Here is a 26,605-nt window from a genome sequence, read left to right as displayed (position 1 = left end):
AGAACAGAATTACAGTTTTTCTCTCTAGAATTGTCAAGTGCCTTTTCACTTCTTCCTTAGAGTGCAGACTGTATTCATCTTTCATGGGAGCCTCCAGTTTCACCTTCAGGAAATATTTTGGAATATTCCGCTTATTTGGCAATAAGAACCACCCAGCTCCATGAAAATCCTAATCAACTTATGTTCATGAAAATCTATTGTGGCCTTAAGACCTCATGTACAGTGACTGCTGCCCAGCTTGCAAATGCTCACGTTGATCATACATCCAAGCCTGCCATTGTGTTCAGGATTTCAGCCAAGAATGAGAGGGGATATGGACCAGCCACACAGGTTCGATGGCTGCAAGGTAAAAATGAGTGATTGCGCCAAATCTTTCTCAACACAGGCAGTCCTTGACCTATGACCACAACTGAGCCCAGAATTTATGTTGCTAAGTGAGAAATTTGTTCAGTGAATTTTGCCCCGTTTTACAGCTTTTCTTGTCACATTTGTTAAGTGAATCACTGCACTTGTTAAATTAGTAACGCGGTTGTTAAGTGAATCTGGCTTCCCCATTGATTTTGCTTCTCAGAAGGCCACAGAAGATGATCACCTGACCCTGTGACACTGCAACCATCATAAATATGAACGAGTTGTCAAGCATCTGAAGGTAAATCACGTGACCCTGGGGATGCTGCAACGGTCTTAAATGTGAAAAAATGATCATAAGTCATTTTTTCAGTGCCATTGTCACTTTGAGCTGCCATTGTCACTAAATGAACTGTTGTAAGTTGAGGACTACCTATGATATGTGAAAAAATATTTTTCAAAAATATATTTGACAAATTTTCAGATTTAACTATGTAGTTTAGCTTCAGTAGCCTTGACAATATTTCTTTGTTCAGACAGTTAACCAACAAATCAAATAAGTCTGCACCATGTAGCAAGTCTGCTAATACAACTTGAGAAGGTAAAGTTGTGTGTCTTTGACTACTAGCATTTGCCTCCTCTTGTTCAGGGAATTCTAGGATTTATAGATAGCATCCCACCATAACTTACTTGAAGTACACCTACCGTATTTTCCGGCGTATAAGACGACTGGGCGTATAAGACGACCCCCTACATTTCCTGTTAAATTATAGGGTTTGGGCTATACTTGCCGTATAAGACTACCCCTCTTCCAACGGACACCAAATAAAAATTTAAAAACATCAGATTTGATTTTAATATGGTAATTTTAATTCAAATGCTTATGACATGCAGGTGCTTAGTAGGAAAACTGTCACTTATAAACATAAGGCTGTTTGTCATCAAACATGTAAACATAAAACAGTGCAAGTGGATTAAACTATAATATAATAATAATAATAATAATAATAATAATAATAATAATAATAATAATAAGAAGAAGAAGAAGAAGAAGAAGAAGAAGAAGAAGAAGAAGAAGAAGTTGTTGGAGGGGACCTTGGAGGTCATCTATTAAAAGAGCCTTGGTGGAGCAGTGGGCTAATGCCTCCTTAAGTAACACCAGCTGCCTGCAATTAGTGCAGGTTCGCATCCCACCAGGCTCAAGGTTGACTCAGCCTTCCATCCTTCCGAGGTAGGTAAAATGAGGACCCAGATTGTTGGGGGCAATTAAGCTGACTTTGTAATAATGCCGCTTGGGGTGTGTGTGAAAGCCCTAATAAGCAGGCATATACATAGAATGAAGGCTACTGCTAAGCTTGTAAGCCGCCCTGAGTCTTCAGAGAAGGGCGGGATATAAATGGAATTAAAATAAATAAAATAAAAAATAAATCTAGTCCAACCCCCTGCTAAGGCAGGAAACCCTATACCATTTCAGACAAATGGCTGTCCAGTCTCTTCTTAAAAACTTCCAGTGTTGGAGCATTCACCACTTCTGGAGGCAGGTTGTTCCACTGGTTAATTGTTCTAACTGTCAGGAAGTTTCTCCTTAGTTCTAGGTTGCTTCTCCTTGATTAGTTTCCATCCATTACTTCTTGTCCTGCTTTCAGGTGCTTTGGAGAATAGCTTGACTCCCTCTTCTTTGTGGCAGCCCCTGATTCCAGCAACCATTCCCTATTTTCCTAATTCACTTTTTCACTTTTCCTAATTCACTCTAAAGCTTTCCCTGCGCAGAGCCTTAAGTAACACAAGCTGCCTGCAATTAGTGCAGGTTCGCATCCCACCAGGCTCAAAGTTGACTCAGCTTTCCATCCTTCCAAGGTAGGTAAAATGAGGACCCAGATTGTTGGGGGCAATAAGCTGACTTTGTAATAATGCTGCTTGGGGGGGGGTGAAAGCCCTAATAAACAGGCATATACACAGAATGAAGGCTATTGCTAAGCACATTGATTTGTGCTTTAAATTGTAAGCCACCCTGAGTCTTCGGAGAAGGGCAGGATATAAATGGGATTTTTTAAAAAAAAAGACCAAATGGGAGATCCGCTCCAGGTTTTCCAGCAAGCCCGCCCAGTTCCTGAGTCAAATGTGTCCTTAGAGCTAAGCCGCTGCTCTGGCTGCTGGCTTCCCCACCTGCCTTTCAAGTTGGGATATACTACAGCTGGTCTTCAACTTTAGAAGAAAAGACGCCTAGACTCCAGCCTGTAAAAAATCACAGATTGCAGCTTCTTCTCCAATTGGTCCCGCTTTCCCTGCACAGACTAAATGGGAGATCCGCTCCAGGTTTTCCAGCCTAAATTTTCAGCACCCGGCGTATAAGACGACCCCTGACTTTTGAGAAGATTTTCATGGGTTAAAAAGTAGTCTTATACGCCGGAAACTACGGTATCTATCAACACCATCCCTTGTTAAAAAAAAACTTTTAAAATTTCTGTTGTATGGAGAATAAAGTCATCTATACACTGCTTCTTGGGGCTCTAGAATACCACCCTCATGATTATAGCAGCATTTTAACCTGGAATGTGATAGGCAACAGGAGACATGACAAAAATATATAAACTGTGTATGTTTAAGTTGAGTAAAGAAATACTTTTTTTAGCATTCATGAACCTCCCTTTATTTCATTTTAGTGGATGTGCATGTGGCAGTATTGGCATTTATGTAGATAATGAGAAAAATAAAATGTAAATTTTCACCCTTTCTCTTGGGTTCCAGGAATATCCATTAAAACTAAAGGTAGGCAGATTCAGAAATGATAAACAGTATTTCTTTACTCTGCACACAATTAAACCACACAATTGGTTGCCATTAGAACTGATGATAGCTGCCAGTATGGCTATCTACTTTTGAAATCTATTTGGAGATTAGAAACAAACTATGATTTGAATCTTTATGTGAGCTTAATATATATTATAAACAAAAAAACCCTCTCTAACTATCAAACATTCTGTTCCTAGCCATGTATATAATGTAACTCTGCCCATTTTTTATAGTTGCTCTACTACTACATTTTTTTAGCCCTACCAAAAAAAGTCATATGTGACCCATAACTACCAAAAATTACATATCCTTGTTTTATTCAAAGTATAGAGCATCAGTGAACAATTTGGTATATAATGTTCCATTTGGATAGTCAAGAATAAAGCCAGTTCTCTGGTTACAAAGAAATTTTATGGAAAGCCTGTTCTGAATGCTTGAAGATGTAACCAAACTTTCTTTTTCCTTACAGAAATGAAAACATCAAGCTCAAAGTAGAAGCAGGTTATTACTGCGCATGGTGAATTAGCAGTTAGTACTCTTGAAGTTTTGTGAATCTTCCAAATATTTCACTTTATGCCAGCTTGAAATCAGCATGGTACAGTCTTGAAAAACTGAGCCTGTAGTGACCACATTTTTTGGTAGTAGTACTTTATCCAGCATGGTCACTGGCTACTATCCAGAAAGTTATGTAATCATCTGAATTTTTGGAGAGTCTTCCTTACAACATCTCCTAACACAGAGATCCCCAGATGTGTTAGCTTCCAACACATAGGAAAGGGCCATAGCTCAATGACTGAGCATGTGCCTTGCATGTGAAAGGTGCCAAGGGTAAATCTCTGGCTAGTCCAGCTAGGGTTGAGAAAGGCCCTGTCTGAAAGCTCAGAGAATTGCTCCTGATTAACATAGACAATCTTCAGTTATATTATGGTTTGAATAAGGCTTTCTGTGTTCCAAAACAAAGATGCTGAATTACTGTTTAAATTTCATTAAATTTAAAAAGCAAGTTTGTGGGTGTGTTACGAAAATTGCTTAAAGAGAAATTTACTAGAGGAGGAGGAAGAATCATGTGTTTTAAATTACCTTATTGGTGAGATGGGAGGCATATAAGGTACATAAATACTAATTTCTCTTTAAACTATTTTCAGGACAGATTTATAAATGTTTAAAATAGAACTCAGAGATTTGCTTGAGCAAATGAGTGAGTCCCCTAAAACTTTGCTCGTGTTCAGATCCTTGTGGATGATGGTCTGTAAAGCTGTTATATAGAATGAGCTGTTTGAAGAATGCCGTAAATATATAGCATCAGCGATGTTGAAAGTGAGTTATTTGATTTTCAACAGCATAATAATGGCCTTTTTATCGTTAATGTTGGTTATCTTTTTACAATAGTAACTATTTCAGAGAAAAGTGTTTTGTCAGCCTTTTTTAGTTCATTTTTGTGGCATAGGGCTGCTTTTGATGTACAGCTTTATTCATGAGTATGAATCTCATCAATCTTATAAAAAAATTAGGAAACAATATGTATCCTTGTCAAATAAGAGTTGTTTCCCTACCTAATTAATCACATGTTTTCAAAAGTATTTGTGGAAATGACTTGGAGGGAAGGAAAGCCATCATATAAAAATTATCTCTGTAGAATGAACTATAGTTTTGTATGGAGACAGCATACAGCAGTGCAGCTTTGTCCAACGAGAGGTTAAAAGACTGCTGAGTTAACATGATGGCCAGCCTAAGAAGGAAAAACAACTTCAACAAGCAGAGGCTATATTCAGTTACTATTGTGGACACCACAATCAACTGGTTACATTCATTCATTTAAAGCTACAGTTGTGCAGTATCTACAGGCCCACACAGCTCTGTCGCCCTATTTCTGTGTTTGGTAAGACACAGTGCTTACCAAAATTCAGCATTGTTAATTTTTGATAGTGCAATTTTTTCTGATTGTTTATAAAGTAAAGGGCTAGACTAGTGCTTTAACGTCTTCTTACCTGCTGCCTGAGAAGCAAATTGAAAATTTCTCCGTTAATTCTCTGGCAGTTCCTCTGTCTTCTAGTATCCACAAAAATTGCAACCCAGGCTTCAAAACACTGGCCTGTGCAGTGGGCATAAATCCCATTGAGCTGAGTACAGCTTATTTCTGAACAGTTTTGCAGAAAGAATTTTTTAAATGCTACCCATAATGCATAGCTTAATGACCTAATTTTGGAATGAAGGCAAAGCTGATGTGATGCCATAGGTCAGTACAGGTCTTCCAGCAAACTCTGACCATTTGGCTTAATACAATGACGTTATATAAGGTAGAACCCTACTGTATAGATAAACATCACATGCAGTCCCAAAAGTATGACAAATCACAAGTGAGTAGATGATGCTCCTGTTCCTCCTGAATTTGATATATATGCAGATTTGTTCTCCTCTGGCTTATATTTTGTATCCATGTTTAGTGTAACAAAGATACTTTTGTTTACAGTAACTTAAAATGTATAGAATATTTTAATATATTCATTTTTGTAAAGATTTTTCTAGTGTTTACAAACACATATTCTAATCTTCGAGAATATCCTAATATGCAAATTGCTAAACTAGTCACTTCTGTTATGAAAAGCAAACTGTGTAAATGCACTACTATTAATTTCTCATGGGCATAGAAATGTTAAAATCTGTAGAAAGTTTGAACGTATACAAAAGTGCTCCATAATGAACGCTTCACATACCCACAAAACGAAGAAAAAAAAGAGAGAAAAATCCTATGCTTTGTTTTGGCATAATCATGCTATTTTGCACTAGTAAGAATTGTAACATTTTTGTGTTGCTTCCAGAAACTCTCTGTATTGGTCTAAAGTTAAAGCAGATTTGCACATCTTTGCATGCTTTTCCAACACACATTTTCAGGACTTTCCTTAAAGGCTTGGGATTTTATTTTGCTAATTGCCTTAGTTTCCTATCATAACATTGGACTTCTGTAATATTTTTATCTTAATCATGTGATGACTAATGTGCCAGCTGCTTCATTCCCCTTCACAGTTTTTCTACATGAGAGAGGAAAATAGTGCAAGTGCACCAAACAGTAATAATCTAGACTATGTTCAGAATGCCAGTGTGTACATTTATCTACCACCTTATGTAGCAAAAATTTGTATGAAGCACTTACTAGGAATGTTAATCTGTTCCTAAGCACACAAGTGTATTATATAGAGGCATTTAGATGCCATTTTATACATGAATAATTGTTTATCATATTATAGCATAAAGTGGCTAAATTGTGCCAGTATATAATATAGGTGGTGAATAGAGCTTAATGATGCATCCCATAGGGATATTTCTGTGAACAGTAGTGCTTTTTACATTAATTTGCATGGACCTTATACAGGTTCCTGTGGATTGCATCCTTTGGCATCTAAATAAAATGATTTTTTTAAAAAAATAATCTCTATTTTGAAACCTGATTTAGTGCATATGTGCAATAGAATGAATATTTTGCACTTCAGTTTTCCATCAATGCATAAAAATTAAGATGGGAATCACTTGATCTGCAAGGATCAGTTTTAAAGTGGATTATGGTAATACTAATGCTTTACTATCTATCATTCCATGTTCACAGTTACAAAACATCCTTACGAAGGCCCGTTGTAATCCATTTTTAGGTAGAGAAACTGGAAGAAATTTATGTGAAGAAAGTCTGTTTTGGATTAGTACGTGGTAAACCGTGAGATGATTGGTTTGCTTATCCCTTGTGATATATGAAGTAAGCCAATGTGATTTGCATGATTTATGGCTTACTATAAGACAGACCATTATGGCTTCCTCAAAATGGCTTAGCATAACCCCAGTGAGTTCGTGGTTTCGATAGAATTAGGACCCAACTCCCCCAACTTTATCTCCAATACTTATTAATAATCTTCTTCCAGAGATATTTGAATAACAGCAGCAAACAGTTTGATGTATGGGAACAGGTGATTTCTACCCTCAGATGTTTGGGGACTGAAAGTTCCAGAATAGCGGCTAAAAGCTCCAGTCCTAAGACGTCAGGAGGGTAGAGAAAGCCACCCTAAGATAATAGAATTCTAACTTTACCACAATTATGCTGATGGAGCACAATCTGTAATGCCATGAAAAAATAGTGAACTACATGTTAAAAGCTTTCTTGAATTACTAATAAGCTAAGTAGCACTTTTTACTGGCTACTCTCTAAGAAGGAATAAGTTCCATCAACAAACTTTTGTGTATCTTAGTGAGCTGATAGTAATGTTTGCTTACTGGGTTTTTCCTGAGATAAATATTTGCAGTGTGCTATAAAGAGGATAGGGACGCGGTGGCTCAGTGGGTTAGGACGCGGTGGCTCAGTGGGTTAGGACGCTGAGCTTGTCGATCAGAAGGTCGGCAGTTTGGCGGGTCGAATCCCGAGTGCCGCATAACAGAGTGAGCACCTGTTACTCGTCCCAGCTTCTGCCAACCTAGCAGTTCGAAAGCACGTAAAAATGCAAGTAGAAAAATAGGGACCACTATGGTGGGAAGGTAACAGCGTTCCGTGCGCCTTTGCCGTCTAGTCATGCCGGCCACATGACCACGGAGACGTCCTCGGACAAGCGCTGGCTCTTCGGCTTTGAAACGGAGATGTGCACTGGCCCCTAGAGTCGGAAACGACTAGCACGCATGTGCGGGGGAACCTTTACCTTTATAAAGAGGATGGAGCAGGATGTCAGTTATACTACCTATACAACACTGTGTCTATTTGTGGCATAACATAGATGCTCAGAGTGAAACTAATATACTCTTTCGTGCACCTTATGATAGATATGTACCCTTTCCTAAGGCAAATACATAATAACACCCCAGAGAAAATGTCTGTTGCAGCCATACAATTGTGGTTGTTCTTGTCAATTAAAGATCACTCCAGATTGTTTTAACCAGTACTGTGAAATGGAAACTTCAAAAATCTATAAATACGGTCTTCAAAGTTGAAGGTAGTGTTTCCTGAGAAGGTCCATTTTAGATGCTAGGAGAATTTCAGCTCTTCCTTGAATTGTCATAACAAGAAATGTGCTTCCTTTCACTTTACCTGCCACATACTTCCAACTCTGGATTGAATCCAGGTATCCCAGTGGTCACAGGGTCAAAGAGAAGTACCTTTAAGAACTCAACTCAAAATAGTTGTGGTGTTTTGTTTTCTATAACTTTTTTTGAATTAGGAGGCCTACTGTGACAATGTGAGAATTATATGGCTATTAATAACTTTTGATTGTAGATACCTTACTTAACAATATGATCTGTTGAGTATATCTGTGAGTATTTTTGCACTTTTGAGTTCATATATTTCTGCACTTGTTTTAAGAGTATGTCATGATTACCAAAGGTAAAATTGTGGTGGTGTTAATTCAGACCTGAGATTCAGTGTACATGTGCTTATGCCAATAGGCTATTATGATTTACCACAATTCAGCAGTTTCCCATATATGGAACTAGGTTAGTAACAAGTGTATAATTTTTTTGGTAGCCATCCCATATATTGTCAAGCTATTTTTGCAGCCTGCTTCTCTTAATAGCACTTAAAATGTATTTCATCCAACTATAAATTTATTTCAAGCATATTCTGTTTAAAAGTATCAATATATTTGGATAAATGGGTCAACCTAAGTTCACTTAAAATATAAAATCAGACTATTTGGGAAACTGGTTGTTGGTTTGTTTTTTTTTGCTTGCCTTTGTAAATATAACATTGTATAAATTAGTCCATCCTGTTGCAACTTCAATAATAGACTTAGTATCAATCTTTATAAATGGAAAACTCCGTTGCTATTTATAGCTTGTTTCATCAATTCGACTTAAGTTTTGTTTGTGACATGGAGTGTGAATAAAAATTTGGCATGGTTCAGAGGGTCATATATTTATTTAATAAGCTGATACAAATAAACCTTTTGCCCATTTATGTGGATTACAGTTCCAAATAATTGCTTACCAGTTTTAGAATAAAACCAAAGTGAAAGTCAGCTTCATGGTTTCATATACTGGTTTGTTCTAAAACGTACTCATGCTCGATGTTTAGTAAAATTGAATACATCAATTTGAGATTATTTCCCATTGGCCTATTGTAAGGTACAGTACTTAGTGTAAAAATGCTGAATAATTATTCAGTAAAATATATAAAAAGGAGGAAAAATTGCTTGTGTCTGTTTACTAAAGTAATGTGACCATCTGAATTGCAGCCATTGTTATGATTTATAGCAATATTTGACCATAATTTTGAAGTTAGCTGAACCAGTAAATCAGTCTTTAACAAAAATGACACCACAGTTAACTGGAATTCTGAAGTGATGGTTAAAACCAGCTATTTATGGTTTTATGATCTGCAACTGAAATGTCTTGAGAGAAATCCAATATTTTCTATAATAAAAATAGCATTGTTATTTGTAATAAAGTGATTTGTCCTAATAATGTTTATTTCTGGGTTTTTTTTAAACCTATCATATTGGTTGAATCAATGCAACTTTCAATGGTAATTACATTTAGAAATAAACATTTCACATATTCACATTGCAGAATGGAGTTTAGTGTTTTAAGAAGCTAAATCTTGCAATATGTTATTTTGGCTTTAGTGCAGGAGAACAACAAAAACAACAATAATAGAAGAGTTGGAAGGGACCTTGGTCTTCTTGTCCAACCCGCTGCTCAGGCAGGAAACCCTATACAATTTCAGACAAATGGCTATCCAGTCTCAAAAACTTCCAGAGTTGGAGCATTCACAACTTCTGGAGGCAGGTTGTTCCACTGATTAATTGTTCTGTCAGGAAATTTCTTCTTGGTTACAGATTGCTTCTCTCTTTGATTAGTTTCCATCCATTGCTCTTGTCCTGCCTTCAGGTGCTTTGGAGCAGGAGTGTCAAACTGCCAGCCCGTGGGCCGGACGTGTCACATGGAAGCCACGTCCACCCCATTATCAGCAATGGCAAAACAGTCCCGATACGTTGCGTCGTGAGTTTGACACGTTTGCTTTAGTAGCTTGATTCCCTCTTCTTTGTGGCAATTCCTGAGGTATTGGAACACTGCTATTATGTCACTCCTAGTCCTTCTCTTCATTAAACTAGACATACCCAATTCTAGCAACCATTTTTTATGTTTTAGCTCCCAATCCCCTAATCATCTTTGTTGCTCTTCTCTGTACTCTTTCTAGAATCTCAACTTTTTTACATCATGGTGACAAAAACTGGATGCAGTATTTCAAGTGTGGCCTTACCAAGGCATTGTAAAGTGGTATTAACAATTCACATGATCTTGATTCTGTCTCTCTGTTAATGCAGCCTAGCACTGTGTTGGCTTTTTTGGCAGCTGCAGCACACTGCTGGCTCTTATTTAAGTGATTGTCCGCTCAGACTCCGAGATCCCTCTCACAAGTTACTACTACTGAGCAAGGTGCCACCTATACTGTACCTGTGCATTTGGTTTTTCTTGCCTAAATGTAGAGCCTTACTTTTTACAATAGTAATAACTGAGAGGGATTTCAAGAATCCTAGTGGACATCACTTAAATACGAGCCAGGTTAGATGTGTGAGGTTGAATTTTAAGTATGATTATCTCAACCTGAATCATGTGAACAAATCTAAGCTGTTATGGATAGAGATGTAAAATGTTTAAATACATCTGAAGTTTAACAAATTTGCATTTCTTAAACATTTAAAACCACAAGTTCACTGTTCCTGAGTACTTTTATCACAAAGCCCATGTTTAACTATAGAACCAATAAAATGCTAAACAGATTTCCCCCCTTCACCTAGGAATTCAAGGGAGCATAGTTTTTCTCCCCTTACCACTTTGTAAAGTTGAGCTGAAAGTAACTGGCTTAAAGTAATCAAGTGATTTTCTGTGGCTACAAGAGGATTTGCATCTCCATTGTCATTTAATAAGTGCACAGCAAAATCACAAATGCAAGCTTGTTTATCAAGTTGTGTTTGGCAGTTTCATAAATGTGTCTCTTTTTTGGATTGCTACGCTTTAATTTCACTTGAGGCTTGTATTGCACAATGCAATAACTTAAGCTCAATTAAAAATTAAGTCATTCAACTTTTTTTCCAAATCCTTTAATGTTTGATTTTATATGAGGTGAATTGTAAGTTAATCCTGATTATTGATAACATTGACAGCCAAAGTTAAAATAAAACTTTCTAGAAAATTAATTTGGCAATTTGCTTTCCACGTTTCTAACAGCTTTTCAGGTTCTCCCATATCCAATTATTTTTATTGCACCAAATCTACAGCTTTCTGAAAACAAAAATGTGTATTAATTTCCCTTAACCTGTTGCAGATAATTATTGTTAATTGCGAAGTCATGTCTGACCCATTGCAACCCCATGGACGTTCCTCCAGGCCTTCCTGTCCTTCTGGAGTCCATTTAAACTCACGCCTACTGCTTCAGTGACTCCATCTAGCCACCTCATTCTCTGTCGTCCCCATCTTCTATTGCCCTCAATCTTTCCCAGCATTAGGCTCTTCTCCAGTGAGTCCTTCCTTCTCATTAGGTGGCCAAAGTATTTGAGTTTCAACTTCAGGATCTGGCCTTCTAAAGAGCAGTCAGGGTTGATCTCCTCTAGGACTGACCGGTTTGATCGCCTTGCAGTCCACGGAACTCGCAGGAGTCTTCTCCAGCACCATAGTTCAAAGGCCTCAATTCTTTGGTGCTCAGCCTTTCTTATGGTCCAACTTTCACAGCCATACATTGGTGCTATTTTTTTAAAAAGAAATTATCTTGGACTATACAGCTTCTGAGCAAAAATTATATGAGGTTTGTTTTTCAAATGTTAAATACTGCTGGGATGTGTTTTTTCAGTGTTTCAGATTTAGAGTATTTTTGCCATCATGATTTAAATAGAGACCAGTTCCCTTGGAGGGATGAGCATCAGATTGTCACATATTTCTCTTCACGGTTTAGAATTTAGCAGCTCTTTTTTGTTGTCTGATTTTTGTCCAGGAGTAAGCTTTGCTGATCAACAATTTTATTCTCAAGTTCTCAGTGGCATTTGTTCACTTATTATCATTTTACAAATCACAATATTTTTGTAGGTATCTTAAAATTTATTGCAGCAACAGGAAACAGCCAAATAGATGCTCAAGCCTTCCATTTACATCCCCCAAAATACATGCCCCTCTAACGTCCAGTTATTAAGCTCTGAGATCCCACACGTCATGATTATGAAATGTTAAAGAGGTAATTTGACAAAGTATAAAACAGAATCTGACTTCTTTGAAGAGAAATCATAAATTAAAAGGAATTTATTTCAAAAGTAGCAAGATGAATATCCCTAGTCCAAAGATCAACAAAAAAACCCTTTACTACATACTTCTAATTGTTGCAAAATAGGGACTGCACTACCAGATACAGTTAACACTGATATTGGGTACCAGACAATCCACAGAACTAATTCTGCATACAAAAAAACAGTTCCTGACAAACCCTCCTTCATTCTTTTACAGCTTGTGCAAAATAGTTCCCAGGGATCATGACCCAAGGTTATTATGCTATGATCCAAAGATTGGTTAATTCTGGATTCCCATTATTTAAATGATTATATTAAAAGTAATAAGTGGGAGCACTTATTTTGAACTGTGAGCATTTGAGGAATTTCCTTTCAAGTTAAATATTAATAAATATTTAATTCAATTCATGCAAGACATACAAAACAAAAGGTCATCTCAATTTTTATAATAAAGGCAACTTGCATTCAAAATAAACTGTACCCTTATGTTTTATTCAAAGGGTAAACATGAATTAAACCCAGCTGTTTACTTGAATTACAAAAGTAAGATGATTCAATATGAAAATAAGAAACTGTCTACAAATCTGACAGTAGTAAATTGCAATATACAATGCATATAGGAGTTATACAGAGCAACAAACTCTTGTACAAAACAAAAAAAAATATTTTAATACCTTTAAAATCCAATTTCTTTTAAAATCACTCATGAAAAAAGGTTTGAATCAGAGTTCACATCTCAATTAGTCAAGCCTCAGGAAGCTACATTACAACTATTGAATATACAAAGTGACATTTCTTTCTTCACTAGCCAATTCAAGTTCTCTTTCCTTTAGCAAGCCTTGTTCATATTTCTTATGTGTCTAAAGCCTTCTTCAAGTCATGAGAACTGAATCTGCTGAACACCAGGGATCTAGGGAATAAAAAACAAATACACATTAATTTCAAAAATCAATCCAGAAACACATTTTTGTTCGTGTAATCTATTGTAGTGATCTTAGCAATACCACACTTTTTCATTGTCCTGACTACCAAAACTGGAAATACTTAACAAAAATTAAGGGGGTGAGGGGTAGGGGGAGAGAAGGAACTGCTGTACCTGTTGATAGGACGTTGTATAAACCATGACATTTTGTTGTTGGCCATCTGTAGTTATCAAACCTGCTGGTAACTGGTTAGCTACATGAGAAAAATAGCAGTTAGAAGATTTCTGCTCATGAAGAAATAAATACCAAATCCAAGTTAAATATCTACCATTAAACAGTATGAAATCTGATCTCTTTCACTAATATGTACTGGAACTGCAACCTGACAGTACAAGTTGAATATTAGACCTTCATAACAAGAAACTGAGTTCAACTGTGAACTAATTTGGAAGATAAAAATACACAGTAGTATGAATAAAAACATTAAATAGCGTATTAACTGTCTATCCTATAGCTGGAAGTCAGATTGATTCTTTACAGTGGCTATTAATATTTTCAGTTTTTTAAAGCATGACTGTTGGAGCACATCACTGTACTTTAACGGAAACACATGCTCAAAGGTTCTCTATCCTCTTGCTCTTTTATAATTGTTTGTCTATGTTTGGCAAATATTTTTAATAACACACACATGCAAAACAGAACAAATATCACGATCAGTTCAACAGAGCAAGTTCCATCTAATACAATAAGCCTGTCAAATTATATGCAATGTTTCTGACAAAACAGCATGGTTTCAAAGAGATAGGTCTACTAACTACAATCATCAAGTTTCACACATTTGCTGCTCCATCTTTACTCCACCAATCCACTCCCAAAGTTTGAGTATTTTAAAATTCAAACAAAATACAGGCAGTCCTCCAATTACAACCATAATTGAGCCCAAAAATTCTGTTGCTGAGACATTTGTTGAGTGAATTTTGCCCCATTGTATGACCTTTCTAGCAACATTTGTTAAATGAATCACTGCAGTTAAGTTAGTAGCACAGTAGTAAAGTGCATCTAGCTTCCCCATTGACTTTGCTTGTTAGGTCGCAAAAGGTGATCACATGACCCCAGGACACTACAACAGTCACAAATAGGAGTGAATTGCCAAGCATCTGAATTTTGATTACATGACCATTGGGATGCCACAACGGCCGCAAGTGTGAAAAACGATCACACATCACTTTTTCAGTGCCGTTGTAACTTCGAATATTCACTAAACAAACTTGTATTGAGTCAAGGACTACCTCTATATGTGTTATATTGCAGGAGGGTGATAGAGACAGCATGAATTATTAAAAATTAGATGCCTCTTTTGTATGGTGCTTACATAGAGGTCTCTCTGCCTTACTTTCAAATATTCTTCCTCTCATTCAGGAGGATCATGACCTTCAGATGAACCTTTTGGGGCAACAGGAAGATAGGAAGTAAGCTTCTATCAGCAATGCCTACACATGCTTTGATCTGCATTCAAATGATCTGTCTAATCAGTATAGGGATTTTTTTTATATAGTCATTCAATACTTGGAATATAATTCACCGAAGAAAACAACTGTGTAATTAATGCAGTTCTGTTGTGATAAAGTTTTATCAGAGAATTCCTCCTTCCCTGCCTGTTTAGACCTTCTACTTTCTAAATTCCAGAAGTATGTACAATTATTAATTATCTTCATGCACTCAAAAGCATCTGCATTCCATTAGAAAAAATGCAGAGCTCAAAACTAGTGGAAGATATCTAATTAAAATCTCAATGAACTCTATGCAAAAGGAGAAACACACCTGTTATCAAAATGCAAAGAATGCTATTTAAAATGTTTTAAACAATGGAATCATTCTTGGGAGAACTCTGCATAATTTAAACATAACTCATAATGAAAGAAACAGTTGTTTTCTGCAGAAACCTTTATTAAAAAGATTCTGTCTTAAAGAGGAATGCATGGTTAGTTTTAGGTAAATTATACCACTGTTGTACCAAGTTTCAGACAAACAAATGTGTATTTTAAACTGAGTATTTCAAATTAATTTTCAATTTAATTTTACTTAGTTGTATTGTTTTATTCTCTTTCTTTATTATAACCAGCCTGAAATGTTTTGAAGATGGACAGGGCATAACTATTTCAAATAAGTAACAACGCTGGATTGAGGTCAAAGACTTTACTATTTGCAATTCAGGGATATTAGAAGAATAATATTTTTTCCCTACATGCTTCAGTAAGTTATCCAACAGCAGCAGAATTGCTTTGTTTCTGTGTTTTCATTAAGGAATAAACCTTCATGCATCAAAATACATGTTATATTATCTCACATATAATTTTCAGTGGAAACTCTCCTCTGCAAAAATGATTTACAGTGATGGGAACAAGTGAAATAGTAGATCCATATGAAAACTTGCTCAAAATTGTAAGTCACTCAGTATAACTCTTAGTTCATGTAGTTTCAATCTTGTTTTCAAGGATTCACGAACAAACTACAGATAGTACTTGGCTTATGTCCATTTGTTCACTAACTGTTCAAAATTACAGTGGGGCTGAAAAAAATAGATGTATAACCAATCCTCAAAGTTCTGGCCATTGCAGCATCCCTGCAGTCACTTGATCACATTTGATTGCCTGGCTCACAATTATAACATTATTCCCCTTGGGGGGAAGTGATCATGCAATATTGGAATTCAACATTATGGAAGCACAAGCAATAGAATACAGCCAAACTAGAGTCTTGGACTTTAAAAGAGCTAATTTCAATTAAACTTAGAGAGACCTTGGGAAGAATTCCATGGATGAGAATCCTAAAGAGGAAAACAACTCAAGAAGCTTGGGAAATTTTGAAAAGTGAGATAATAAAGGCCCAGTCTAGCACAATACCAACAAAGAAGAAAAATAACAGCTTTCAAAAGAAACCAGCATGGCTGCATAAAGAACTCTCTGATAAACTGAAAGATAAAAAGGACAAGTATAAGAAGTGGAAAGAGGGGCACATAACTAAGGCAGAATATCAGCAAACAGCCCGTGCCTGCAAAGATGAAGTGAGAGAAGCTAAGGCTCAAAATGAACTAAGTCTTGCGACAAAAGTCAAAAATAACAAAAAAAGCTTCTTTAAACATATAAGAAACAAGAAAAAAGTTAAGGAAATGATTGGTCCATTAGTGGGGGAAAGTGGCAAGGTGACAAGCAACAGGGAGAAAGCAGAACTATTTAACTCTTTTTTTGCATCTGTCTTTACACAAAGGGAAAAAAAAGTCCAACCTATCAAAACGGATTACACCCCAAAGTTCTCAAGGAACTGGCAGACGTGATCTCAGAACCACTGAACTATATTTTTCAAAGATCCTGGAGTACTGGGGAACTACCAGAGGACTGGAAGAGAGCTGATGTAGTTCCCATCTTCAAAAAAGGGAAAAAAATAGATCCAGGAAACTACAGACCTATCAGCCTGACCTCAATACCTGGGAAGATTCTGGAAAAGATAATCAAACAACAAATCAGCGAACACCTTGATGCGAACAAAGTTATCACTAAAAGCCAACATGGGTTTGTCGAAAACAGATCATGCCAGACAAATCTTATTGCATTCTTTGACCAAGTGACAAAACTAGTGGACCAGAGGAATGCTGTAGATATAATTTACTTGGACTTCAGTAAGGCATTTGATAAAGTAGATCACAACCTTCTACTTGGTAAGATAGAAAAATGTGGGTTAGATAGCATCACCACCAGATGGATTCGTAGCTGGCTGACTGGCTGTACTTAGCGTGTGGTCCTCAATGGAACTGCATCTACATGGAAGGAAGTGTGTAGTGGGGTACCCCAGGGCTCTGTTCTGGGCCCAGTGCTCTTCAACATCTTCATCAACGATTTGGATGAGGGGATAGATGGGGAACTCATCAAATTTGCAGACAACAAACACCAAGCTGGCAGGAATAGCCAATACTCCAGAAGATAGGCTTAAGGTACAGGAGGATCTGGACAGACTCGAACACTGGGCACTATCTAACAAAATGAAATTCAATTGTGAAAAAGTAAGGTTCTACATTTAGGCAGGAAAAATCAAATGCACAGGTATAGTATAGGTGGTACCTTGCTCAATAGTAGCAACTGTGAGAGAGATCTCGGAGTCCTAGTGGACAATCACTTCAATATGAGCCAGCAGTGTGCTGCAGCTGCCAAAAAAGCCAACACAGTGCTAGGCTGCATTAACAGAGGGATAGAATCAAGATCGCGTGAAATACTAATACCACTTTACAATGCCTTGGTAAGGCCACACCTGGAATACTGCATCCAGTTTTGGTCACCACGATGTAAAAAAGATGTCGAGACTCTAGAAAGAGTACAAAGAAGAGCAACAAAGATGATTGGGGGACTGGAGGCTAAAACATATAGGGAATGGTTGCTGGAATTGGGTATGTGTAGTTTAATGAAGAGAAGGGTGAGGGGTGACATGATAGTAGTGTTCCAATATCTCAGGGGCTGCCACAAAGAAGAGGGAGTCAAGCTATTCTCCAAAGCACCTGAAAGCAGGACAAGAAGCAACGGATGGAAACTAGTCAAGGAGAGAAGCAACCTAGAACTAAGGAGAAACTTCCTGACAGTTAGAACAATTAACCAGTGGAACAACCTGCCTCCAGAAGTGGTGAATGCTCCAACACTGGAAGTTTTTAAGAAGAGACTGGCCAGCCACTTGTCTGAAATGGTTTAGGGTTTCCTGCCTGAGCAGGGAGTTGGACTAGATGACCTCCAAGGGGGTTGGACTAGATGACCTCCAAGGTCCCTTCCAACAACAACTTCTTCTTCTTCTTCTTCTTCTTCTTCTTCTTCTTCTTCTTCTTCTTCTTCTTCTTCTTCTTCTTCTTCTTCTTCTTCTTCTTCTTCTTCTTATTATTATTATTATTATTATTATTATTATTATTATTATTATTAACAACACTTCAGGGAGACATGGTCACGATTGCCATTTGCAACCTTCCCTGCCAGATTCCCACAAGCAAAGTCAATGTGGAAGTTGGCAGGGGAGGTCACAGATGATTCCAGTCCCCTGGCTACCCTGGACTCATGTGCAGCCTGTGCTGGATTTCCCCCTCTACCCCATGCTACCTACCTGGGACTCCTCTGCCACTTTCTGCTTAATGATCTGTGGAACTTAGAAATATTATGGCACCCTGAACTATCACTAAGCGATGAGGACACATGACTTTGCACTTTAAGGCTGCAACAATCCCAGTCCCAACTGCCCAGTCTCTAAACCCAAGGATTACTTACATATAGCATCAATATTTTGTGGACTACATGTACTTTGCCATTAAACTGTCACATAAATACTGGCTATAGTTCAATACAATTAGCAAGGTTATTTAATCGTAAGTATTAGGCAACAAACACCACAGCTGCACCAGTAATACAGTACTTACTAAATGCTTCCTCTGTGAGCTCCTCACTAAGGCCGTCTGCTGTGGTAACTGTTCCACCAATGCCTTTTTCCCCCTTCATTGCCTTGAAAAACAGTAATATTTTACATATAACACATGTATTTTCTACAATTCACAATACAATTCTAGTTTGAAATCTTTCTCTTTTATTAAAAAAAAGACTTTTCCTAATAGGAGACTGTTAATTTTGCCCATCATTTATCGTATTAAATATTCATATAGTAGGTTTTCTGGGTAAGCATCTTAGACAAAATGGCAAATTAGGTAGATCTTTGGAAGAATATTCCCAGTTGGCTTCCTACTGCCAGCTCATTCTCTCTTAACCAGAGGCTGATGTGTAATTCTGCCTTCCAACTGGCTATGAATAGCTATTTACAGAAAGTAACTGCAACAAGCACCATTCCTTATTATGAGATGCATATGTTTCAGCTCTGCTCCATTCTGTTCATTCTTAGCACTACGGTAAACAAAGTAGAAGTAAAGCAGATGTGAAGCAAGACCACAAAAACCCAAATCCCTATGCAACAGAACATAGTGCAAATTAAAGGGTGAAGAGAAGAAAGGTTGCTTGTGTGACAAAATTTATATACTTTAGTTTGATTTTGTGGAGATTCTCATCCATTTTCTTCTTGAAACCTAACACATTAAATTATACAAAACACTTAACTGCAAATGTTGATTAAGCCACATTGTTAAAATAACAAATTTGTAAATACAAGCTGCTTTTTTACTCTAGTCCATGTGATACAAATACTATTTTTTCTACTATAATAAAACACCTGTATATAGGTAAAGGAAAATCTTTACAAAACATTGCAGAACAGGTAAAAATGGTCTTTTCCAAAACAACAACAACAAAAAAACAAAAAAAACCACAAAACCCCACATACAAATTACCCAGCTATCTTTACTTCCAATACACAAATATAAACACAATGAAACAATTGCAAACAGAATTACAAACCTCTCTAAACTTCTGAAGATACAACTTCAAAGGTTCAACATAGCTATCAAACCCCAGAGTAGACATAGCAAAGAGAATATCTTCTCCATTTATGGTCTTCCGTTTCTCTTGATGACACCTCTCACTTGCTTCTGATGTAATAAAACTGATGAATTCACTGACACACTCCTGCACACATTCTTTTGCATCTTTAGCAATCTAAAATATACACAATATACAATATTTTTATACCACTTTTCCCAAGAGATAAAAATAATAACCCCCCCAAAACATAATAAAAATTATTAAAAAGGCATAATAATGGAGGCATAATAAATGCATAATAAAATATAAAAACAAGGCAGGCAGATACAGGGAGGTATGTTCTTTCAGACATTTAAGCCCCAAAATATTTTGACCTTAAAGATCAACTCAGGCATTGACACAGACTGGGAATCAAACTAGCAACCCATTCAGCTTCCTCAGGATCAATGTAATATAATCAAGTCTACCTGAACCTGTCAGAAATTTATGCATCTTCCGTAATAGTTGACATTTTCCATTATCAGAGATAACCATCCTTATGTAAGGATGGTTGAAGCTGGTAAAGATTCTTCATGCTAATAAAAGTTGGTGATGTGGTCCCAAACAATACATCTGGATCAAGATCAACCAAATGACACATCTTCTGTTCAAGAGTCTGTAACAGATTCCTGGACACAAGAAACGTATATCACAAGGCATCAATTTTACTGGAGTTTTTCTTTGGTTTGCTGATTCTCATCCACGTTGCTACTAGATTCAAGTACGATTGACATTTCACTTGATTAATCAGTGTCCCATCTGATTCAGATGACAAGCAGATCAGAGCTGAATACTAAAACATTGATATCTTTGTGCCAAATCCCCAAATCATACTTCTTAATAGAAGTACCATGTACTCTAGCAGAAATGTTGCAGAACCATTTTTAGAAACTCACCCTGCTCCATGGACATCTATGTCTAATCAAAGAGCCAATCTAGCTAGTTATCAACGCTAATTATATTAAAAGCCATTAATGTTTAAAATAATAAAGCATGTTACCCAGCTTAATCTCAATTAATTCTTAAGTATACCAAGAAAGACTGTTGACAAAAATATGCATTTTATACAGAGAATTGGAAAGTGGAAAATATTTTTAAGTTCTAAACACTTCCAAAATAAACAAAGTAATCCGTTTGCAAAGCAGCCAGGATGATCCTTATTGAAAATGGTTGAAATTCAAAATACTTTGTGTGCCACTAAGTGAAAAATACTATAAATGTTCTTTCATTGAAGGAATGCTTCTACAAGTTATTAATTATTGTTTTCTTCTCAATATGAAAAATGACCTGGCCATCTTCTTTTAAGATAATGAAAACTGTCCTAGAACTTAAAACTTATTTTTCCTCACAAGAGAAAAATGCAAACTTCTATTCTGGACAATATGGAATTGTGATTAACTAAAAAATATGACACTCTTGCTTGTTAACAGAAACTAATGAACATTAAAAAACAATACCAGATCCAAAGTCCCTAATCTGGATTTAAAATATGGAATACTATCAAGGATTTATTTTAATATTACCTTTCCTGTCTGAGGTATAGCATTCTTCATTATCCTTGCCACATTTGCAATAGGAAGGTATATATCTTGTTCTCTAAAACTCTCTTTGGAACCATTTGTGTCTTCATGATCATTCATGCTGTCCTCAGTATCTAAGAAAACATATATAAATATTAATTATATAATCAGGAACATTAATCAATGCACTGATACCTAACTGAAAAACCTACACTTACTTTATATTACCTTTTTGTTATAGGTAGACCTTGAGTTACAACAGTAATGGACCCTCCTCATCAAAGTTGTAACTCTTGATCGTTGTAAACGGGGTCACTCACATGACCGATTTTATGATCTTTTTAGTGATGATTGTTAAGTGAACACTAGAGTTGTTAAGCAAACCACTATGAATGTGATTTTGTTGAAAACTGGAAGTATATGTTGGTTTTTGGCAAAACTGTCATAGAACACATCATGTGACTATGGAACTCTGCAAATGGCTGTAAGGTGGCCCAATTGCTAAGCACACAAAATATGGTCATATGACCACAGTGGGGAGTGGCAGCCATCAACTTCACATCTGGATTTTAAGTACCTCCAGGAAGGTGCACTAACTTTGAATGGTTGCTAAGCTACTGGTCATAAGTTGAGGACTACCTGTACTCTTCTTTAAATGCATTTTAAAAAACCTAGTAGTTTTTCTTTTATATTTTTACTTAACATTTCAGCATTCTAAGAATGAAAAGACCATGCTACTAGGCCAATACCACCAGCAATATTAAGCCTGAGGCATAACTTATATCAAAGGTGGGCAAGCTCAGCCTATGAGCAAGATGTCATTCTTGAACTAACTTAATGCAGTATTTGGCCTTCCTATAAAAAAGTTCTTTTCAATATTTTAATTCAGACATTAAAACAAATTATTTATATCTTCCCTGTCAGTCTACTGTATAGGAAGAAAGGAAAAGGTATTTAAAAAAGAAAGGGATACCAAGAAAGAACGGGTAATTCTACCCATTGAAGAATCAATACATTCTATTCAACATATTACTTACCATCATGAGGTTGGATCACATAGTGACTACCACCAATGTAATCTCCAGCAATTCCCAGCTGTGAAGCATCTGTTGTAGAATTATCACCATCCATCTACAATAAGATATTGTAAAATAAACATTGGCTATATATACACATTATTACCATCATGATTAGAAATATATATAGTATCAACAGTCTTCCATATCTGAACTTTTAAATTTCAGATATATTAAGAAACTCCCACTGCATTTCTTATTATTTAATTCACTCTATCTACTAAATTGTTTTAGAACACAGGGATACTATTATTCATGTGTGATGGTATGGCATTTATCATCCCCACGCAATCTACTTTATTCTTTTGTGGGGCTGAAGTATTTCAGACGTTATCGAATACATATCAAATGTTAAAGGCTTAACATAAATACTTAATTATCCACCATTTCAAATAACTGAGTATTTCTCAGGGCTTTAAGTTCTGTATGATAGATGCCACTGTTCATTAAATACTGTAATGATAAATTCTTCACAAAACAGTGTTGTTTCTCTCTGTGTAAATATTTCATGCTTTGGCTCCCCGTCAGGAAGCATTAAACTGAATTTTAAAAAGAATTACCGTGACTTCCATTAATAAGGATTGTAATATTGCATAATAGTTTAATAATTGGGAGAGGGGGGTTCCTTCTATTTGAAAATGTATGTATCTCCATCACTATTACCTTTGTTTTGGTCTTTTCTGGTTTTAATTAAAAAGCAATAAAAAATCTCAACTCCCCCCCCCCACAAAAGGAACCATCTACTGCTGTTTTACTAGGCCAATATTGGAATAAAACTACTTTAACCTGAAGCAGTTGAAGTGGATGGAAGTAGTAAGAGGCTTATAAATAGCCACACTGTGACCCACAGGGTGCCGAAAGAGGAGTGTGAAAGATGTGGGCTGAAAGGGATGGGCATTCAGTTAAAGAGCTGCCTTCATCACATGCCAAATTACTACAGCCTTTCCTTTGCAATCTGAAAAGAGATACAGCACCAGACCACAGAACAAACTGCTTTAGATTGCTTGACAAGAGTCAGAACAGTTCTCTATCATTCCAGCTGGAAGAGAATGGTTAGCTGCACTGGTATCCCTAATGTAGTCCCAGGGCACAGTTACCCGTGCTTGCTTCTCTGCTCAGAGAATGGCTGCAAATGATCCGGCCTTTCTACCCCAGTGATTACAGTCAATAGGATGAGAGTGAAGGCAAGATCCTAACAGCAAGAGCAAGAAGACATGTCAACAAACCACGGCAGATTACTCTCAGAACTGGTTGTTCCCTAATGCAGACAATACTTTTGGATATGTCTACATAGACTATTTGATATCACTAGAAAAGTGGCATCCCTCTGGGATATTTTTCCCAACTTCTCTAGCTTATAGTCCTGGTCCTTCCTAGTACAGTATTTCAGTCCTATCTAGTGTAACCCTACTCACGTTTTCAAGATGTGTTAAAATCAGCTGTCAAGGATGCAATTATTCCAGGTTTTATTAATTTGGCATGTTCTTAATGGCAAAAGCATCTATGTGCATGCATGTGTGTTGGAAGATCAGTATTTTACAGGGCAAAAAAGAAACAACCATCAACAGGCATATACAGGTAGTCCTCAACTTTCAACACAATTGAGCCCAAAATTTATGTTGCTGAAACATTTGTTAAGTGGGTTTTGCCCCATTTTATGACCATTCTTGCCACAGTTGTTAAGTGAATCCCTGTAGCTGTTAAGTCAGTAACGCAGTTGTTAAGTGATTCTGGCTTCCCCATTAACTTTGCTTGTCAGATGGTCACAAAAGGTGATCACATGACCCTGGGATACTGCAATCATCATAAATATGAGTCAACTGCCAAGCGTCTGAATTTTGACCATGTGACCATGGGAATACTGCAACGGTCATAAGTGTGAAAAATTGTCATTTTACTTTTTCAGTGCCATTGTTAACTGACCATCACTAAATGCTATTGTAAGTTAAGGACTACATGCATTAGTCTCAAGTTTAACAAAGTATAGACAATTGGACAGATTAATTTGTATATATTTTCTCAGAGAATGATTTATGTTGAAACTTTTAAGAATAACCTCACTTGAGATCCATGATTTGCTTGTGAGTTGTTAGTCTTTTTTATTCATTTGTTTACCAATGAGCAAAACACAAGAGAAGATCTCTATTAGACCTATGCATTTTCTAATAAATATCAATAAGTAATTCTGGGAACCAAAAGGTCATATACTTTCTCTGTAATGGATAAAATACTTTTAATAATAATTTCTGTCTAAATCAATAAAACAATCATAACACAGAGAAAATATGCAAGGCTCCCTTAAAAAAAACAAATAAGCCAGAGAAGTCTGATGAAATATTTGCACTCTGATAGGTTCACAAGCATTTACTCACATGGTTGGATGTTAAAATTAGGCAGGCAGGCTGGCCCAAAAACAACAAAACCCTGATTCAACAACATCGGTCTGCTTGTAGTTGTGTGTGCATTTTAGAGAAAAGGCTCGCTGGGAATTCGTATAGTGATCATCTGATGGGTTGAATCTTTTCAAGCCCCAGCGATAAGGCCATTTGACAACTGAGGGTGCAGGAGACGCACGTGGGAGACGTAACAAGAGAAACAACAGCAACGTCTGAATGCTAATAACGCGCCGAGAAAAAAAAACAGCAACCCAGCACCGACCCGGAGAAAACGCTTTCGGGCAATATAGCCCCACGGCTCCCACCCACCTTGAGGGCCGCGATGCCCGGATAGCAGGACGAAGCATCTCTCCGGGCTGGGACTGCGGGAAAGCTTTCGGACAGCGTCTACTTTCCCCCTCGGACCCAGTCCTGTAACCGCGAAATGCCGAGCAGCGCGACGTTGGGCCGGGGCAGAGGCGAGAGGCCAAACCTTCCGGAAGGTCTCCCCCACCCCCGCGATCCCTCTTCTTTAGGCCGAGCGAAGCCAGAAGCAGACAAAGCGGGTCGACTTAAGCCAGGGGTCGGCAACCTCGGCTCTTTTATGACTCGTGGACTTCAACTCCCAGAATTCCTGAGCCAGCTATGCTGGCTCAGGAATTCTGGGAGTTGAAGTCCACGAGTCATAAAAGAGCCGAGGTTGCCGACCCCTGACTTAAGCAAACCCAGCTCCACCCGAGGAGGGAAAGGGAGCCTTGGGGAGGGGAGGCGGGTGGGTGAAACGGGGAGGCTGCCCCCGAGGGTACGGCAGACCCCCCCCAAATAGCAAGGGGGGGGCGCAGAGGGACCCTCGCCGCAGGGGGACCCCGCGGAGCTCCCTTCTCTCGCCTGCTCTGCCCTCTGCCCCGAAGAGGGCGCGAAGGGGGCGAAAAAAAAGGAAGGCGAGGCCGGTTTCGCTCGCAGGCACGGGAGGCGACCCCGGGCGAGGCGCCGCGCTCTCCTCCTCCTCCTCCGCCGCCGCCTCGCGTGGGCCTGGTTCTCGGCCCCCCGCGTTCCCAGGGCCCGGCCGGCCAGCGCCGCCATCTCGCCTTCCCCTCCCCTCGCGGCGGGCGCAGAAGCCGCGGCACAAAGACGCGGGAGGCAGCCAGCCGGGCCCGGCGTGGGCTCCGCTCGGCTCTCGCCGCTCGGCTTTTCCAGCTCCCCACACTTCCTGGTCCCCTCAGCGGCGGCGCGGCGGCAACGCCAGAGCCCGGGGAGGGAGACGGACATTTCATTCGAGCCTGCAGTGGAACCGGTTAGCAATCATTGGCCGGAGCCAGGCACAAACCTCCAGTGCGGCCCTGGTTGGCTCCCTCCACAAATCGGCTGTTTGGTTGGACAGAAAATGGCTGCGAAGGAACCAGTCCCAGCGCGGAGCACCGCTTCCCGAAGCCGGCCTGCCCTCCCTCCGCGCCGCCTCCTGCCCGCCCCCTCCCCGCACAGGAGGCTGTTCCCGCTGAAGGCTTCCCTCCCGCCGCTGCCTGAGCCCAGCCGCGAAAACACCGCCGGCGGCCTCTCCAGGAACGGCGTGGCCTGACCTCCGCTCTTTATCCCCGGAGCGCAGCTGCTCTCCCTCCCCGTCTGTTGAACCGAGCTGAGAAGAGCAACTTGCCAGTCCTCTTTTTCCAGCGTTTTTTGTACCCTTTCCCCTCCTGTTTTTTTTTGTTTACAGGCTAGGGACCTTTTATCGCGGAAATACATGAGTTATATACACGTGGCATGCCAAACCATAGTTTAAGCAAGGCTTATTGAATCAGAATTGGCTACCCTGCAAAATCAACCACAATAGCTGTAGTCA

At 38.3% G+C, this 26,605-nt stretch overlaps 2 protein-coding genes across 7 annotated transcripts in view; one reads left to right on the top strand and one right to left on the bottom strand.

Moving 5' to 3' along the window:
- The window catches only part of HCFC2 (host cell factor C2), a gene marked incomplete at its 5' end in the record, with an annotated part of 39,606 nt that extends 24,206 nt beyond the window's left edge, over positions 1-15,400 (top strand). The window contains 3 exons of the mRNA XM_081331152.1: positions 61-346; positions 3,611-3,669; positions 14,729-15,400. Coding sequence (XP_081187278.1) covers positions 61-346; positions 3,611-3,636 — 312 coding nt within the window. The 3' untranslated portion in view covers positions 3,637-3,669; positions 14,729-15,400. The remainder of the gene's footprint in view (positions 1-60; positions 347-3,610; positions 3,670-14,728) is intronic.
- NFYB (nuclear transcription factor Y subunit beta) lies at positions 12,764-26,208 on the bottom strand. 6 transcript variants are annotated; one of them, XR_014026908.1, is made up of 8 exons: positions 26,096-26,208; positions 22,355-22,448; positions 21,321-21,451; positions 19,735-19,932; positions 18,753-18,834; positions 14,682-14,752; positions 13,483-13,562; positions 12,764-13,296 (listed from the first exon to the last, which is right to left on the bottom strand). XR_014026908.1 is itself a non-coding variant. In XM_081331148.1 (8 exons), the coding sequence occupies exons 3-8, from the start codon at positions 22,446-22,448 to the stop codon at positions 13,264-13,266; spliced, it is 618 nt and encodes a 205-aa protein (XP_081187274.1). In that variant the 5' UTR covers positions 24,766-24,946; positions 26,096-26,183; the 3' UTR covers positions 12,764-13,263. The 6 variants fall into 6 exon arrangements, 4 of the variants coding, with proteins under 4 accessions (XP_081187274.1, XP_081187272.1, XP_081187275.1 ...); XR_014026909.1 differs by having other exon boundaries at positions 14,703-14,752; XM_081331148.1 differs by lacking the exon at positions 14,682-14,752 and adding an exon at positions 24,766-24,946 and having other exon boundaries at positions 26,096-26,183.
- Positions 26,209-26,605: the final 397 nt, after the last annotated feature.

This window comes from Vipera berus (genome assembly GCF_964194415.1).
Source record: "Vipera berus genome assembly, chromosome: 6".
Lineage (NCBI taxonomy): Eukaryota > Metazoa > Chordata > Lepidosauria > Squamata > Viperidae > Vipera > Vipera berus.
Note: the sequence above shows the minus strand (reverse complement) of the source record. Positions and strands in the feature narration are given on the sequence as shown.

Excerpts from the sequence above, each read along its gene's own strand:
- NFYB (XM_081331146.1), bottom strand. The coding sequence starts at position 22,448 with ATGGATGGTGATAATTCTACAACAGATGCTTCACAGCTGGGAATTGCT. Across the intron at positions 19,933-21,320 it reads CTATACCTCAGACAGGAAAG|ATTGCTAAAGATGCAAAAGA; the intron begins GTAATATTAAAA and ends TGTATATTTTAG. Across the intron at positions 13,563-18,752 it reads GCTCACAGAGGAAGCATTTA|CTAACCAGTTACCAGCAGGT; the intron begins GTAAGTACTGTA and ends TTTCTCATGTAG.